General features: G+C 38.5%; 1 protein-coding gene across 1 annotated transcript in view; it reads right to left on the bottom strand.

The window, feature by feature from the left end:
* Positions 1-1,881: 1,881 nt before the first annotated feature.
* tweek (transmembrane protein KIAA1109 homolog tweek) overlaps positions 1,882-18,173 on the bottom strand; it is a 51,409-nt gene continuing 35,117 nt past the window's right edge. The window contains exons 57-80 of the mRNA XM_089836304.1: positions 17,151-17,476; positions 16,231-16,376; positions 15,929-16,147; positions 15,698-15,850; positions 15,422-15,631; positions 14,156-14,555; positions 12,219-12,260; positions 11,933-11,999; positions 11,746-11,862; positions 11,085-11,351; positions 10,841-11,020; positions 10,474-10,770; positions 10,255-10,407; positions 9,957-10,190; positions 8,220-8,459; positions 7,837-8,157; positions 6,441-6,747; positions 5,832-6,055; positions 5,485-5,760; positions 4,957-5,157; positions 4,654-4,875; positions 3,652-3,777; positions 3,438-3,564; positions 1,882-2,826 (exon numbers count right to left, since the gene is read on the bottom strand). Coding sequence (XP_089692430.1) covers positions 2,607-2,826; positions 3,438-3,564; positions 3,652-3,777; positions 4,654-4,875; positions 4,957-5,157; positions 5,485-5,760; positions 5,832-6,055; positions 6,441-6,747; positions 7,837-8,157; positions 8,220-8,459; positions 9,957-10,190; positions 10,255-10,407; positions 10,474-10,770; positions 10,841-11,020; positions 11,085-11,351; positions 11,746-11,862; positions 11,933-11,999; positions 12,219-12,260; positions 14,156-14,555; positions 15,422-15,631; positions 15,698-15,850; positions 15,929-16,147; positions 16,231-16,376; positions 17,151-17,476 — 5,075 coding nt within the window. The 3' untranslated portion in view covers positions 1,882-2,606. The remainder of the gene's footprint in view (positions 2,827-3,437; positions 3,565-3,651; positions 3,778-4,653; positions 4,876-4,956; positions 5,158-5,484; positions 5,761-5,831; positions 6,056-6,440; positions 6,748-7,836; positions 8,158-8,219; positions 8,460-9,956; positions 10,191-10,254; positions 10,408-10,473; positions 10,771-10,840; positions 11,021-11,084; positions 11,352-11,745; positions 11,863-11,932; positions 12,000-12,218; positions 12,261-14,155; positions 14,556-15,421; positions 15,632-15,697; positions 15,851-15,928; positions 16,148-16,230; positions 16,377-17,150; positions 17,477-18,173) is intronic.

Below are 18,173 nucleotides of genomic sequence, written 5' to 3'. Positions count from 1 at the left end.
AATGTCCAATAAATGTTCCAGTAAAGACCCTACAACTGAGCGTGTTAAAACTGCGAATTCTCTTTTAAACTTATTTTAATAATAGTGAAAATTTTATTATATATTTTATTAAATTTTAAATCTTGTGTACATAAAATATTTTTATAACATTGTATGACAATATAACGTTGTATGAAATTGTAGGACTCCTATATACTGACTTAAACACATTTATGAACAAAGTAATAGATTCTTATTACTAGGTCTGTAGTTACTTCAAAAGTTTTTTATACTGCTTTAAAAAAATCTACCAGTCTCTTGGATTTGAGATAAATTTCATTTAGGACTTGCCCCATGTCTCCCGCCCCCAAAGAGCAACGCCTCCTCTATTTGACTTGAATGTGGCAGTGGCACGTCCTCGATTGGGTGGAGGAAACTTCAAGGGCGGTGGCAGCCTTGGCATGTCAAGAGCGGTGGGATGATCCAGGCTGGACCATCCCTTTCCTGCAATCCAAATCTTTGGGTATAGCGATACATGGTGACATTCCTGCAGTTTTGACTCTGATTATGATATAAACGAGCGTCTGTCGCCGCGTTTGTTTTGTATCGTAAGGTGTATTTTGTGGGCAGCAGATCCTGAAGAATAGTGGCGATGTTTACGGCTGTTTTTAAGACATCATCCAAGTCGTCCAAGTCTTTGGTGTAAATGATAATTACACCATTAGCGTCATTTTGAGCAGCGTGAGCTTCCTTCACCGCGGTAGATGCCTTCGCTTGGTAGAAAGTTCTATTTAAAGTCGCTTGGTTGATCAAGGCCCAAGCCTTGTCCAAGGCTGTGAGTCCTTCCGAATCTTTTTCAACCTCGTCCAAAAACACCAACCACTTGCCTCCAGCTTCGTCATCTAAACGGTTGTAGATTTCTTCTGAAGTTTTCGCCCAGACCCAAATTGATTCCACACATTTTGAGGGGATTTCCCCCTCTAAGCGGTTTTCAGTTTCTCCCAAGTTCAGTTTCGTGGTACAGGCAATCAAAACGTCCATATCCTTTTTCTCGTCCACATCATTTTCCTCGTCCACATCCTTTTTCTCGTCCACATTCTGTTTCATTTTAGATTGTGGCGCTGCCTTAGGCCCTAGTTTATCAGTATCCGTACTTTCTGTAGGGGAACGTTCAATTTTAGGAATTATCTCCTCCATAGTACTTCAAAATTTAATTACTATTTTGAGTTAAGGAACTTGTACTTTGATCTAATTCGTTTTATCAGTGCAATTTAACATAGATACATGCGGACAAGCGCTGGAACAACTACTATATATACTGCCGCCTTATCTCAGCCTCATAGATATGTTGATCTCCCTAGTCCTACCCCTAAAAGTGAAACTAAAACTAATCGGAACAAACAGGGGCGATAATAAGCACAATTACGTCAAAGGCCAGTTCCTGATAAATTTCGGTTTAAGTTTCTGAAAAATAGTGCCCAATTTTTCTAATTTTAAATATCCTTTTAAACGATGTCTATAAGAGCTATTTCAGTGGGGGAAAAATTTCGTCTGCTACGAAAATTGGGCCTGCCTTTGAGTGTAGAGGGCGGCCATTTTGTGAGGGTTTCTCTATGGGCAAATAGCATTGGTGACGTAGCCATTACCCCCTCTGAAATAGCTCTATTACTTGAGTTCGTCGCATAAATATTCTAAAAAAGATTTTATATCTAGCTTTTAGTTTTTTACCTTTGCGTGAAACCATAGCCAACTCAATCACGCGCTCGGCGGTAATATGACTCAGTTATGACATCAGAACCCGTATCTCTATGATATTTAACGTCACGTGCCTACGCCTACCAGAAGCCACGCCAGCCATGTTCAGTATTTATTTACGAGACGTGACGTCAAGAAACACCAATGTTTTTACACGTATAATTTATTAATTAATAAAACATTCACATAATTGGAGATTGAACATAAGATTATAGATAAAATTTAATGAATTACCAATACACGATTAATACTGTATTATGACTAAATTACCAATATAATATTTCATATATACGTTATTGCGAATATACCCATCAACTCCGAAAAATAACGAATAATTAATTGGGGATATTAAACTCTGAAGATAAAAATTGACCTAAAATGAAATCAAAAGGTTTACTTTTACAAATTCCACAATACTAATTACATTAAATCTCCGTAGTGGTACACTATTTACAAAAACAATACCTTTGGTAATGCGCTGGTTCAGTTCACTTCACTCAAGTACAGAAACAACTCTTTCAATAATTAAAAGTAAACAATATCTTCTAGGAATGTTTACACCTATTAGGCCTAAATCACAGGGAACTGTTTTGAGACGCAAAAATCTACCCTCATAACTAGCCAAGGCCCATAAATGTTCTGGCTAAATATTTCCAATTTAACCGAATTAAAACTAATTAAAATTAACTGTCTGTATATTAAAATTGCGATAGTATGATATAGAATCAATTTTTAAAATGTAATCAACCAACTTCACTGTCATGTCATTTACACAAAGCCGAGACGAAGGCTTATCAAAGGCATTACTTGCCTCGTTGCCTACAACTTGACCCTGTACTGAACTGAACTGAACTCCCGTCATTAAATAGGTATTAGGGATTATTATCAGACGCCGTTGTTGTGACGTCTTTCTCTTCTTTAACCGCGGACAACATTCGCTTCATGACGACAGAGAGGATTTTATCTAAGGGATCCATGCATCCTCTCTGCGTCCATTTGGGAATGGTTACGCGAGCGTGCGAAAATCCAAGTTTTTGGAGAATATAATCTACACCATATGGTTCAAAGCCTTTTCCAGCCCATGACTGCAATCTGATTTAAAAACATTAGGCATAGTTTTTCATGAAATATTGATTAAAATGTGATAGAAACTAGAACTGCCAAAGGCTTAAGAGAATCGGAGCCCAAATTAACGGAAAATTTCAGCCAACATAACATTATGCCTTAAAAGAAGCCTTTTTCTAAATATAATAGGAATTAAATATTAAAAAATAAATTATCTCTTATTACAAAATAATTAGTACATTTAATTAGTCTTAAAAACAATCAAGGACTACTGCGCCGCCATTGGTTTAGTGGCGTCTGCTAGCCAGAAACAGTTACCGCTAAAGGGATTGGCTGAATTCTCACAGGACTAAGGATAAGGAAGGTAATAGCCAACTCGATCACGCGCGTAGCGGTTCCATTTGGTAGACACCACTAAAGCAATGGCGGCGCAGAAGTCCGTGATTATTTTTAAGACTAATAAAATGCTAATTATTTTGTAATAAGAGATCATTAACCTTTTTTTAATATTTAATTCCTTTTATAATTAGAAAAAGTCCGTTCTTTTAAGGTATAATATTATGTTACCTGAACTTTACCTTGAGACCTTTGAGCCCCGGCCATTTTGTTTTATTAACTTTAATAGATATGATAAATACCTGACAGTGGGTTCTAAATGCCAAGTATGGCAAACATAATCTCGCCAATCTTTCTGCAAAGCTTCTGTTGGATCTGCAACTTTTCTTCTCCTGTCACTGTCAGGTGACTGAGTTTTACTGTAACTACCTAAGAAAAAAAAAGTGCATCACATTTTATCAACAAGATGAATCGTGAAACCATAAAAATAAAATAAAAACAGTCTTGATGACTTACTATCTTTTTCTTTTATATAAGAAGTAATTAGATCATGGAGGAAGAAAAATGCTTCCGCATCCACAGAGACAAATATATGATCATCAAATTCTGTTACAAAACTGCATTCCACAGTTGGCTTTGGATCTGCAAAACACACAAACAAAATATGAGGAAAAAAGCAGAGAAAGGACAATGTTAAGTTCACGACGTTTAGGCCTTGGAAAAGACTATAAACATATAATATACAAGCTCCTCCCACACCTAAATGTATCCAGCATTCCCGGTGTCCCTTCTGCACATAATTTTAACCATAAGTTTGTAAGATATGTTCCATAACTATGACACTTCCGATCATAATGCTAGAGACTTAATGAGAGCTAGTTCGAGAACGATGCGAGAATTCTTAGGCCTTGGCGAAGTCTCTAAACATATATTATACAAGCTCCGCCCACACCTAAATGTATCCAGAATTCCCTGTGTCCCTTCAATTGAAGCGAGATTTGAAGTCCTAAACTCGGTTAATTTTACAGTTCATCTTGCTATTTAGTCTGCATTACTAAGCCTTTGACAGCGCCTCACCAGGAGTCACTTTACGAGAATCTATGGCCTACGTCACTTCATGACAAGCTCTTAGGAGTGCCGGAAATTTGAAATATGTCTTATAGGACATGTGTCCAGTGACCCCTGTTTGACTGGAAAATTTATAGGACATTGTGACTGAAATGTTGAAAAATAGTGTCGCTTCTCCATTGTCAAGCTATCAAAACTTCGGAAAAATTCACTGGTCAAACTGTCCAGTGACCCCCTTAGTTTTTTAGGACATTGTCCATTAGAGTGTGCAAAAATAGTATCGCATCTTCAGTGACCCCCATAGCTTTTAGAAAAATTATGGGACATTTTGAAATTTTATTGGACAATGTAAAGTGTCCTGTGCGTATTTCCGGCCCTGGCTCTCAGTAACCAGCGACAAACATATGGAACATATCTTACGAACTTTGGTTTTAAGGTTTAAATATTTACCATTAATAGTTGGTGTTTTCTCAGTTTGGAAATGTTCCGTTTTCAAATGAAATTGCAAGCTAGGTAGTGCAAAAATGACTTCCTGATTATGACTCAATTCGGGTCCCTTTGACGTCGCCACGGAAGCCCGTCTGTCATGAACCGGAACATTACCACCACCAGCAGCAGCTGCAGCCGCTGCTGCTTCTCTTTCGTGCTCCAGCACTGGAAATCGGTTTACGTCTATAAGCAAATAAACCCACAAATCCCTTATAATGGCAATACACTTATCAAGTTAATTAAAAGTACAAGTTAAAATGTTACCATCGAGGTCACTAGTGGAAAAGGAGTAATGAAACCATTCCTGCATGGTCTTAAACTGCGGCGGGAACAGTACATTCCGCGATATCTTACAGACAGTGGCCATGCTTTTGGAATGTTGATGATGGTGGTGTCCTTGTTCCCCTAAAGATTGCTGACCCAAACCAAATGATAAGTTCTGAACAATGTGAGTGTTCATTGCACCTGAAACGACAAAGGGTTCAACATGTGTTATGACCTCATGACTAGTCATGCTACGATTACAGTATCATGTATTTTTGTCATCAACTCGAGCTATATAAAAGCAAATGTCGCCTCCTATGGCGCCCCTAACATTTTGGCTAATCTACGCCAAGTTTACCTAGCCAAGGCAGGAACCAATCAGAACTCGTTAACGTCGAGGGCGGAGCTAAAACTAGCTTTTGCTAAGCTAACTCCACCCATCGACTATGGGAGCATCTAGTGGCATTTATTTGAACTAAACCACAGCCGAGACTTGAGAGTTGTAGGAGTAAAAAGCAATAAACTTACCATCCTTATCGATAACTTCCTGGGCTTCAGTTGAGAAAACAATATTAGGTTCTTTCAAACTAAAGATCGCCCATGACTTGGATCGAAAGTTAATTCCGTGGAAACAGGCCAAAGAAATATTGTTTCCACGTAATTCCATAGTTCCTCCAAGAATGGTGCCATGAGTCGGTAACGATGTTGGTAAAGTGGTCATTTGCAACCCAGACACTAGTGCCAGGACCTTTTGCCAATGTCTATGATGTCTAGCTTCTGGGTTCGCGTTAGTCGGTGCCGTCCCTACAAGTACATGACAATACATGGTTAAGTAAGCATGCGTCGTTTTAAAGGTTGAAGAACATGGTAAATACCTTCGGTAGGTTTTGGTCTTAATGGTCTTCGTATGATAGACCTGTGATGTTGCAGCTTAGCAGTTTGAAGAGAGGAAAATACTCTTTTACTGCTGTGAAATTGCTGCGAAAAGAATTCTTCTAATTTCGTGTACATTTTCATCAGATCGGTGGTTGTTGATTTGGAAATGAGTAATTGCAACTGGTCCCATCCCAGAATTCCGTGAACAAAAATAAGAGCGGGCCTGTAATGGGATTACCGTCGATCACAATATTGAAACATTGTTTTTTTTATTGAAGAAATGTCGGCTTCTGTGGCGCCCCTATCATGTTGGCACCAATGTTACTTTGCCAAAAGACTGGAACCATTTAGAACTCGTCCACAAAGGCGGAAATAAAACTGGCCTTTGGTAAGCTTAACGGGACAGTAAACTCCACCCCTCGACTATGGGACCATTTTGTGACATTTGTTTAAACTAAACCACAGCCAAGACTTGCTTAAAGTCTACAATGTACGTCACTTCATGACAAGCTCTCAGTAGCCAGTGACAAACTTGAGGAACATATCATGGTAAAACTCATTGCAAAGGGGAGAGTGTAGATTGCAATTTCACCCACGCAATCCCTTACCTTTTTGTGGGATGTTTAGCGAATCCAATCTCGCTGTCCTCATCCGACGCGGTTGATGAGGCCTGTTGTTTTTTCCTTTGATGGTGGTGGTGATGATGGTGATGGTGTGTTTGTCCCATGGAACTCAACTTAGCCGCGGCTTGTAATATATTGTTGATTTGCCACTCGTCCTTCAAGTTAATATCGAGTGATGACACTCGGCTCATCAACACGCTAGTCCCCATGTAGTCTAATTTGGCCTCTAGGGCTGCTAGTTTCAACGCGACTTTGTGATCGGGTTTTTGTCCATAGTCTTCACGCAAATGAACTAAAATGATAAAGTTCGCAACGTTTTGAGTTTTTAATAATAATAACAATAATCTTGGCTTTATCTATAAAGGTATGTCCACACTAAGACAGCGGTGTGATCCCTCAATAATGCATAAAGGGGTGGTGGATAGCCCATATGCCATAACTAACAGACAGCGCCCTATACTAACTATTACCATTAACCTAAGCAAGTTTTGATGGAAAGGTCCGAGAAGAATATAGGTTCAAACTATAATGTAGCTTACAGAGACTTTGCGCAATTTTTACGCGCATACTTAACGTCACTGTTCTCAACGACGAGAGAGTTACGCCTCTGTGCAAAGCATGTACTACTTTTCCCTATAAAGGTGCAAAGTTCGATCTAGTGTCTCAATTTTAAAGCAAATTTTGGCTACTGTGGTACCTCTAACATTCTGGCAAACCAATTTTACCTTGTCAAAGGTAGGAACCAATCGTAACTAATTCTCGAGGGCGGAGCTAAAACTAGCCCTTGCTAAGCATAACGGGCCAGTCAACTCCAACCTTCGACTATCGGAGCTAAAACTAGCCCTTGCTAAGCATAACGGGCCAGTCAACTCCAACCTTCTACTATCGGAGCTAAAACTAGCCCTTGCTAAGCATAACGGGCCAGTCAACTCCAACCTTCGACTATCGGAGCTAAAACTAGCCCTTGCTAAGCATAACGGGCCAGTCAACTCCAACCTTCGACTATCGGAGCTAAAACTAGCCCTTGCTAAGCATAACGGGCCAGTCAACTCCAACCTTCGACTATCGGAGCTAAAACTAGCCCTTGCTAAGCATAACGGGCCAGTCAACTCCAACCTTCGACTATCGGAGCTAAAACTAGCCCTTGCTAAGCATAACGGGCCAGTCAACTCCAACCTTCGACTATCGGAGCTAAAACTAGCCCTTGCTAAGCATAACGGGCCAGTCAACTCCAACCTTCGACTATCGGAGCTAAAACTAGCCCTTGCTAAGCATAACGGGCCAGTCAACTCCAACCCTCGACTATGGGAGCATCTAGTGGCAATTGTTTAAGGCTCCTGCAAGGCAATACCAAAGCGCTTAGAAACAACCATGTACTTACTGTATGTATCAATTTGGCTGAGCTCAATGGCTCCACCAACAATTCCACCTTTGCTATCGAGAGACGAGCCTTCTAAGCCAACAGATACAAGTAGATTCTTATGGCCACTACTTCCGATTGACAATCTTCCTTGCGATTTAAAATCCCTGGTTAGCCACGTGGTGTTACCCATGACATTCCCCATATTCATTTGAACGTTCAGTCTTGAGAGACTAACTGCAAACAGAACCAAAGTTTCCCAGGCACTTCCGCCTTTCACGTGCATCGGTGATCCATCCGTGTTATACAAAACACCTTTTAGTTTTTCATCTTCCTTCGTTCCTGAATTAAAAAATTTAATTTTAATGTTAATCGAGATTAAAAATTGACTAGAAACGAATTACCGTGTTTAGTAGGAGTGTCTCTAAAGTGTAGCTTCAGACCTTCTCTTCCACCGTGTCCTCCGTATGTCATCATACTGGGTAAGGAGGCAGGGTGCGAATAAACCCTTTCCCTGAGCCTCGCTCCTTCCACACTGCTGTTTGTGCTACTTCCGCTTCCACTTCCGGTGCTAGAGCTGTTGGAACCCAGACTAGTACTGGTACTATTACTTTCACCAGCCTGAGCTAATATATCAGCAGCGTCTAAAATATAATAAAAGCGGAATACCGCGTTGTACGATTTAGAATTCCATTTACTATGGAGGACTTTTAACGTGTACTTATGGCCAGAAGGAAGGTAATATTACGAGGTTAAAGTTCGATAAGTGTTATGCTTGATCAAATTTAAAATTTTTGAATATGGAAATTAAATTATTCGAAAGTTTTAACTATTAATCCACAAAAATGTCGATTAATCGAGAAAAAAAATGTCGATTAATCGAGAAAAAAAATGTCGATTAATCGAGAAAAAAAATGTCGATTAATCGAGAAAAAAAATGTCGATTAATCGAGAAAAAAAATGTCGATTAATCGAGAAAAAAAATGTCGATTAATCGAGAAAAAAAATGTCGATTAATCGAGAAAAAAAATGTCGATTAATCGAGAAAAAAAAACGTCGATTAATCGAGAAAAAAAATGTCGATTAATCGAGAAAATAAATGTCGATTAATCGAAGAAAAAAATGTCGATTAATCGAAGAAAAAAATGTCGATCAATCGAAGAAAAAAATGTCGATCAATCGAAGAAAAAATGTCGATCAATCGAAGAAAAAAATGTCGATTAATCGAGAAAAAATGTCGATTAATCGAGAAAAAATGTCGATTAATCGAAAAAAAATGTCGATTAATCGGAAAAAAATGTCGATTAATCGGAAAAAATGTCGATTAATCGAAAATGTCGATTAATCGGAAAAAAATGTCGATTAATCGAAAATGTCGATTAATCGAAAAAAAAATGTCGATTAATCGAAAAAAAAATGTCGATTAATCGAAAAAAAATGTCGATTAATCGAAAAAAAATGTCGATTAATCGAGAAAAAAAATGTCGATTAATCGAGAAAAAAAATGTCGATTAATCGAGAAAAAAAATGTCGATTAATCGAGAAAAAAATGTCGATTAATCGAGAAAAAAAATGTCGATTAATCGAGAAAAAAATGTCGATTAATCGAGAAAAAAAATGTCGATTAATCGAGAAAAAAATTTTCGATTAATCGAGAAAAAAAATGTCGATTAAAAGAGAAAAAAATGTCGATTAATCGAGAAAAAAATGGCGATTAATCGAGAAAAAAAATGTCGATTAATCGAGAAAAAAAATGTCGATTAATCGAGAAAAAAAATGTCGATTAATCGAGAAAAAAAATGTCGATTAATCGAGAAAAAAAATGTCGATTAATCGAGAAAAAAAATGTCGATTAATCGAGAAAAAAAAAGTCGATTAATCGAGAAAAAAAAAGTCGATTAAAAGAGAAAAAAAATGTCGATTAATCGAGAAAAAAAATGTCGATTAATCGAGAAAAAAAATGTCGATTAATCGAGAAAAAATGTCGATTAATCGAGAAAAAAATGTCGATTAATCGAAAAAAAAGTCGATTAATCAAAGTTGAAATTTTCGAACACCAAAACACGTTTTTGTTCATTTCGTAAGCCTTGCCATACAATATTTAATCGAATCGGTTAATTACAAAAGTGATTAGAACTTACTTTTTGGCGTGGAGAATTGACTGGGATGTTGCGGGGAAGCATTCATCAACAGCAGCTGATCAAAAGCCGAGAGCGGAGCAGTGGGGCAAGAATGGGCTGCGGGTCTCTCACCCGGTGTGTGTACCGAAGAACTAATGTCTGACGCTGTTTGTGGAGTACTTGACAAAAAGAATTCCGGTTTCCCCATGCTGGGTGATAGAGTGCCACTGCTGCTACTAGTTTCTAGAGAATCGTCTGAAAGACAAAGAATAAATATGTAGGCCTATAAATAGACAAGAAATAATTTAGCAGACGTTACCTTGATCACTGTAAAGAGCACCAGTGCTACTCTGGTCACCAAGAAACATTCTGCGCGCTATAGAACGGCGGTACCAAGCTTTTGGAAAAGCTAAAATCTCTGTTAATCGACGCATATCATATTTAAATGATGCTGAGCCAATGTCACAAACAGCTATTAAAGAAAGTTTAAAGGGTTCACAAATAGTGACAAATGAATGAAAAGATGAAAGAACTTTACCTGAAAATCGAATAACAGCGCCAGCAGCTGGAACGGATATGAAAGAAACGGATGTTAGACCAATATCTTCACCGAAGCCGTAATCTCTTCGCGACCAGCTTTGTGAAGCTCTCGACGATGTTGAAGAAGATGAAGATGACTGATTGACGGAAGAAGAAGCTTGAGCCGGATTCTCAAACGAGATATTCATTTTACGACTCCTTGATATGTTCACTTTGACAAACTCCACTTGCAGACTGAGTGAATCTTTTCGTTCACTCGTAGCAAGTGGAGATGTTTCCCCGTCTCTGGATCCACCTTAATACATTCCAAACGCCACCACACGTTAACGTACATTTACTTCCCACGGAAGTCTCAATTAACATACCTGAACTTGATCCACCGGGTTTTTTGGCTCCCCCATATGGATGGAAGATATAAAGTGAGAAATCCGCTAAACAGCCGGTCATACTGAGTCCACCGGCGACTGAACCTGGCATCCCAGACAATCCACCCACGCCTTCTTCGGACCCTGGTTTTACACTCTCTTTTCTCATAAACTGTGACGCTAAAATGAGAACCAATCCGTCACAGTGCGTCGCAATAGTGAACAGGTTTCTTGACGTACTTACCTTTGGTATTGGGAGTTTTAGGCGTTTCACTCGGTGTGCCCTCAAGAGGGAATGGTTCATCCTCGGCTCTTTTAGACGAAAACACCAAATCCACGGAAGGAAGCCGAAGTAAACACTCAACACGGGAAACTGGAAGGCAGCTAAAGCGAACGATTGACGGTTGCATTCGAAAGTAGACAATTACGTCCACCGGAAATGAAGCGTACGCAGCGTATTGACTCGTTGCTGCACCAACCATAGCAGAAGCTTTACCACCACTTGTTGCTTCTGATAGCAAAGAAAAACCAAAAATGTAGGGTGGGAATCTACCCCAAAACATCTCCCCTATTAAAGCGCATGTCGGCTCCTGTTGCGCCCCTAACATACTGGCTAATGTTCTACCCACCAATTTTGCCCGGTCAAAGGCAGGAACCAATCGGAACTCATTAACGTCGAGGACCTAGCTAAAACTAGTATATGCTAAGCTCAGCAGGCCAGTCAACTACACTGGGAGCATCTAGTGGTTCAAACGTCAAGCCCCGCTTAGCCAATCAGACGCATTTCCCCACTAGCTTTCCACTCTTTTAATCGCCGCCATTTTGGTGGAAAGGGGAGTAGCCATGTTAATTAAGATACACCCCTTTGACCTTTCCCTATTATTAAGGCAAATATTTAAACCAACCTGGAGCTTGTAAAGTTGTTTGGGAAGGAACTTGAGTAGGTGGTGGTTTAGTTATTTGTAACGGAATAGGTTCAAGTGCTTGTTCCAAGAAGTCCAGAATATGAGGACTTACGACGGCTTCCTGTTGGTAGTTATGACAAAATCGACCACATGTTAGAAGAATGGTAACGCTATTATTAAGCATTACTCGCCTCTGGAATGCTTTGTAAGGTCATCCAAGCAAACAAGCTAGCTTTTTTAACTCCCGGAGGTTTCTTGTTGTTTGGTACTGTTGGTATTGTCGTGTTTACTGGTGGATCGAAAAACGTTACGTGTTGTTGTCGCTGTTCAGTTCCATGACCAACGCTTGAAGCCAATGACGATTGGTGATTACCAGAACCATTTAAATTGGGCCCAAAGAAGCTACCACCGTCTCTTTTAACTTGGGAATCGATATTCATAGGCTGTTTCAAATTTGAGGCCTTGTTGCTGACGCTTAAACTTTCACCGATTACAGTCTTGGAGTTGTAATGAACCTAGGAAAGTTTTTTCCATTTTTCGTAAGAGATTTGATTATAAAAATTACAAAACTGTGCGATTAGACGAGAATACGGTATTATATAGCTGTATTAATTCCATTAATCGATTAATCGGAGTAAAATTGACATTTTTTGTTAATCGAGTAGCCTTTACGACTTGTATTAATCGATTAATCAGAGTGAAATTGACATTTTTTTGTTAATCGAGTACCCTTTACGACTTGTATTAATCGATTAATCAGAGTGAAATTGACATTTTTTGTTAATCGAGTACCCTTTACGACTTGTATTAATCGATTAATCAGAGTGAAATTGACATTTTTTGTTAATCGAGTAGCCTTTACGACTTGTATTAATCGATTAATCAGAGTGAAATTGACATTCTTTTGTTATTCGAGTAGCCTTTACGACTTGTACTAATCGATTAATCAGAGTGAAATTGACATTCTTTTGTTAATCGAGTAGCCTTTACGACTTTTATTAATCGATTAATCCGAGTAAAATTGACATTCTTTTGTTAATCGAGTAGCCTTTACGACTTGTATTAATCGATTAAATCAGAGTAAAATTGACATTCTTTTGTTAATCGAGTAGCCTTTACGACCTGTATTAATCGATTAATCAGAGTAAAATTGACATTCTTTTGTTAATCGAGTAGCCTTTACGACCTGTACTAATCGATTAATCAGAGTAAAATTGACATTCTTTTGTTAATCGAGTAGCCTTTACGACTTGTATTAATCGATTAATCAGAGTGAAATTGACATTTCTTTGTTAATCGAGTAGCCTTTACGACTTGTATTAATCGATTAATCAGAGTAAAATTGACATTTTTTTGTTAATCGAGTAGCCTTTACGACTTGTATTAATCGATTAATCAGAGTGAAATTGACATTCTTTTGTTAATCGAGTAGCCTTTACGACTTGTATTAATCGATTAATCAGAGTAAAATTGACATTATTTTGTTAATCGATTAGCCTTTACGACTTTTATTAATCGATTAATCCGAGTAAAATTGACATTCTTTTGTTAATCGAGTAGCCTTTACGACTTGTATTAATCGATTAAATCAGAGTGAAATTGACATTCTTTTGTTAATCGAGTAGCCTTTACGACCTGTACTAATCGATTAATCAGAGTAAAATTGACATTCTTTTGTTAATCGAGTAGCCTTTACGACCTGTACTAATCGATTAATCAGAGTAAAATTGACATTCTTTTGTTAATCGAGTAGCCTTTACGACTTGTATTAATCGATTAATCAGAGTAAAATTGACATTCTTTTGTTAATCGAGTAGCCTTTACGACCTGTATTAATCGATTAATCAGAGTAAAATTGACATTCTTTTGTTAATCGAGTAGCCTTTACGACCTGTACTAATCGATTAATCAGAGTAAAATTGACATTCTTTTGTTAATCGAGTAGCCTTTACGACTTGTATTAATCGATTAATCAGAGTGAAATTGACATTTCTTTGTTAATCGAGTAGCCTTTACGACTTGTATTAATCGATTAATCAGAGTAAAATTGACATTCTTTTGTTAATCGAGTAGCCTTTACGACTTGTATTAATCGATTAATCAGAGTAAAATTGACATTATTTTGTTAATCGATTAGCCTTTACGACTTTTATTAATCGATTAATCCGAGTAAAATTGACATTCTTTTGTTAATCGAGTAGCCTTTACGACTTGTATTAATCGATTAATCAGAGTGAAATTGACATTCTTTTGTTAATCGAATATTCCAAGTATTTTCAAAAACATAAATTAATGTTACTTTCCCCCCAAGTTAATCGGAATTTTTAATTAGTTCTCAAATCGAATAACAACCCTTTAATCGATTAAATTGATTTTCAAACAACTAAACATAACAGCCTTTACGACTTACCTTGACATCTAATCCAGGAATGAGAAATATAGTGAAATCGGCAATTTGTCCAGCAGCCGACGATTGCAAATATCGTAGCTTAGTGGAAGAAGCGTTCAATTTGAGCCCACTTCCGTGTCGCTTCTTGGAGGAGTGACTGGGCGAGGACGATTCAAAGCCACCGGAAAAGCTTCGTTCTTTCTTAGTACCGCGTCTGCTTTGATCATCGTCTTTGAAAGAATCTTTGGTGTGAAAGACGCATTTTCCACTATTGAAGAAAACCTTCACGTCAAGCTCAAAATCAATGCTGGGCTCGGGTGTCGGTGGTGGTTTGGAAGAAGTAGATCCGCTTTTGATATCATCATCGGTGATACTTTGGTTATGTTCAGAACTGGCTAGAGTACCTCTGAGACCTCTGGACCTAGAAGGCGGACACAAGTAAACTCAAAGTTTGTAAAAGGTATGTCTTGGTGTTCATTGGTATTATCATGTTTCATAAGTTTGTCAGTGGTTACAAACTGGAGCTTGTCACTAGAGACGAGTCGGGTCGACTTTCTTTTCAACTTTCTTTCGTCCAACTTTAAAATTATAAACTTAGCCCGACCCGACCCGACCCGAAAAAAAAAATTAAAATAAAAACCCGACCCGACCGTTTCGGGTCGGGTCGGGTCGAAAAAGCCCGATTAAATTGGGGGCCCGACTCGTCTCTAGTTAGGTGTAGCGACGAGTCGGGTCGACTTTCTTTTCGACCCGACCTGGCCCGAGTCCAACTTTAAAATTATAAACTTAACCCGACCCGACCCAACCCGGAAAAAAAATTAAAATAAAAACCCGACCCGACCCGGAAAATTTTGAAATTAATTTTGCCCGACCCGACCCGAACCCGTTTCGGGTCGGGTCGGGTCGAAAAAGCCCGATTAAATTGGGGGCCCGACTCGTCTCTAGTTAGGTGTAGCGACGAGTCGGGTCGACTTTCTTTTCGACCCGACCCGGCCCGAGTCCAACTTTAAAATTATAAACTTAACCCGACCCGACCCGACAAGAAAAAAAAAATTAGAATAAAAACCCGACCCGACCCGACCCAACCCGGAAAAAAAAATTAAAATAAAAACCCGACCCGACCCGACCCGGAAAATTTTGAAATTAATTTTGCCCGACCCGACCCGAATCGGGTTCGGGTCGGGTCGGGTCGAAAAAGCCCGATTAAATCGGGGGCCCGACTCGTCTCTGCTTGTCACGCTGTGACGTAGGTCATAGATTCTCGTAATCAGTTAAGAAACACTGTACCTTAAAACTACTGGTGGATAGTCCTGATCAGTCTCTGATGATGACAATGTACTGGGAGATGTTGGAACATGTTCTTTTTGGGATTCGGGCAACTTAGCGATAAGAGTTGATGGAGAACACCCATCCAGGCCATGCGAAGGAGTCGATGTCTCGCTGTAAGGCTCACCACCCGGTCCGAGATGTCCAAAGACGCTGTCCAATGACGGCTCTCTATAAAATATGCGTTAATTACCACAAATTAATTGATTGATATTCGGTTAACAATGTCTCAATTACCTTTGAGACATTTTCTTATCTTCGGGTGAAAGGTTATTCATATCGCTAATATCAACTGAACCGGTTCTAGTCTGATCGTGACTTGGTGAACTATCTTGGCTAAAACTACCCAAACCATCTACAGTCGCGTAATCCAATTCAGTTAAACTATTCCTTTAAGTTAGGTTGTAAGATAAACATTAAAATTAAATAAGTATACTTAGATTTAATTAAGATAAATAAGTAACTTACTCTGGTCTTTCATGAACGACATCAGGGAAAAATAATGGATTTCCAGCTCCTCCGAGACGTGATCCAAGTCCCAGTTTATCTTTGAATGATGTGGCCTTTACGGACTGACGTCGAAGTTTCTTTATGACGTCACGTCGGAAATCGTTGAAGACAGCGGCTTCCAGTTCTTGTAATCGTTTCATTTCTTGTTCGATTGTGCTTTGGCTCGCACCAAGTAGTCTACGAATTTAATTAGCTTGCTCAATTGAAACTATCTGGTTTTAATTACAAAAAACCCCGAGCTGTTGTTCCAATTAGCGTACCTTAAATCGTTAATTATTTTGGCTTGTTCATTCATTTCTTTTTCAATTAATCGTGACCGTTTCTTGGCTTCCAAGCTAGGATCAATCATCAACCCTTGGGTGTTTTCAGAATACAAACTATTCTTCCTTTGATACGCTGTTACATCCTAGAAAATTTGGTATGAACATGGATTAACTAACGCTAGGGATTGTTCACTAACTGGGTTTCCCATGTAATGCTATCGCCAACTACATGTTCCGAATTATTCCTTGATTCCCCTCTTCATTCCCCCAATTTATTGGACCAAAACGGATGTAGATATAGCGCCATCTCTCGGCAAAATAAATCGTTTTTGCCCAAATCCCAATTTAGGCAGTATTTCAATTTTGACGTCATAGACCACGTGATATTTGGTCCAATTTTCTTATAACTTCCTGTTAGGGATAGTAGCTGCTGCTAGGGGGCGTTTGGAACATGCATGCGTTATCTTTTTGGGGGAACGAACTATCCCTAGCGTTCGTTAATCCATGGTATGAATGATATCAGAAGGGGATTATTAAAATCAGAAGTAGGATGAGACTAGAAGTAAAGAGCTCTAGCATTGGTAATAGATCCTGGCACTAGTGAACAAATTTGAGGATTTTATGCCACCGCTTCCATCGCGCCTACACTAGAGAGAAAAAAATTGGTCGAGTTCCAAAATAATTTCCTACCCCCTTCCCCTCAAACTAAAGCCGCGGAACACGGACGCGGGTGCTTGAATCTAGTTCGGCCGTCTACCACCGCGAGCGTCTCACGATTTGGAGAGGGAAAATTCAGAAACCGCTACCAGAGGGCCAACCGTTCGTGTCTTATCAAGAATATTCACTTTCGCCAAGTGAAGAATTTGATTACCTCAATGCTTCTACTTCTGTTAAAATTTATAAAGTTTAAGTCCTACCTGATCCCTTATTCTGGATCTTTTGATTATTTCCGAAGCGTCGGAACTATCCCCGTCCATACAGTCAACATCAAGGAAAGAATTGGCATTTCCGCCCCCAGAAGAGATAATTTTCATCATAGCGTTTCTTCTTTCATTGGAAGTTTGATTTTCAAAATTGGCTTCAAAATTAACTCCCTTGTTCCCTTCGTCTTCTCCCGTTAGTGCCGTTAGCGTTTTGAACAATGCAGAGAGTTGCTTTCCGATATTTGTGTCCACGTGAATATCAACACCTTCCATCTGCCATTGCACATTCAATATCCATTTTGCATTTGCTGGAGGAATACCTAAAATAGTTAAAAGAATTTCGTCGCGATCTGTTAGTTACGTAATCGACTAAATTTAATTGAGTAATCGACTAAAATTAATTCAGGGCGGACTAATATTAATTGAGTAATCGACTAAAATTAATTCAGGGCAGAGTAATATTAATTTAGTAATCGACTAAAATTAATTCAGGGCAGACTAATATTAGTTGAGTAATCGACTTTTAATTAATTCAGGGCAGACTAATATTAATTGAGTAATCGACTAATATTAATTCAGGGCAGACTAATATTGAGTAATCGACTAAAATTAATTCAGGGCAGACTAATATTAATTGAGTAATCGACTAAAATTAATTCAGGGCAGACTAATATTAATTGAGTACTCGACTAAAATTAATTCAGGGCAGACTAATATTAATTGAGTAATCGACTAAAATTAATTCAGGGTAGACTAATATTAATCGAGTAAACAAAAATTAATTCAGGGTAGACTAATATTAATTGAGTAAACTAAAATTAATTCAGGGTAGACTAATATTAATTGAATTAGCTAAAATTAATTCAGGGTAGACTAATATTAATCGAATAACTAAAATTAATTCAGGGTAGACTATTATTAACCGAGCAAACTAAAAAATAATTCAGGGTAGACTAATATTAATTCAGGAGTCAATCGAATACGCAAAAGATTAAATAACTAAGTAAGCGAATACTC

This window comes from Phalangium opilio, unplaced genomic scaffold, assembly GCF_054372755.1.
Source record: "Phalangium opilio isolate 3A_F unplaced genomic scaffold, DU_Popi_V2 ptg000042l_1, whole genome shotgun sequence".
Classification (NCBI taxonomy): Eukaryota; Metazoa; Arthropoda; class Arachnida; order Opiliones; family Phalangiidae; genus Phalangium; species Phalangium opilio.
The sequence above is the reverse complement of the archived record's forward strand: the minus strand, read 5'-3'. Positions and strand labels throughout refer to the sequence as shown.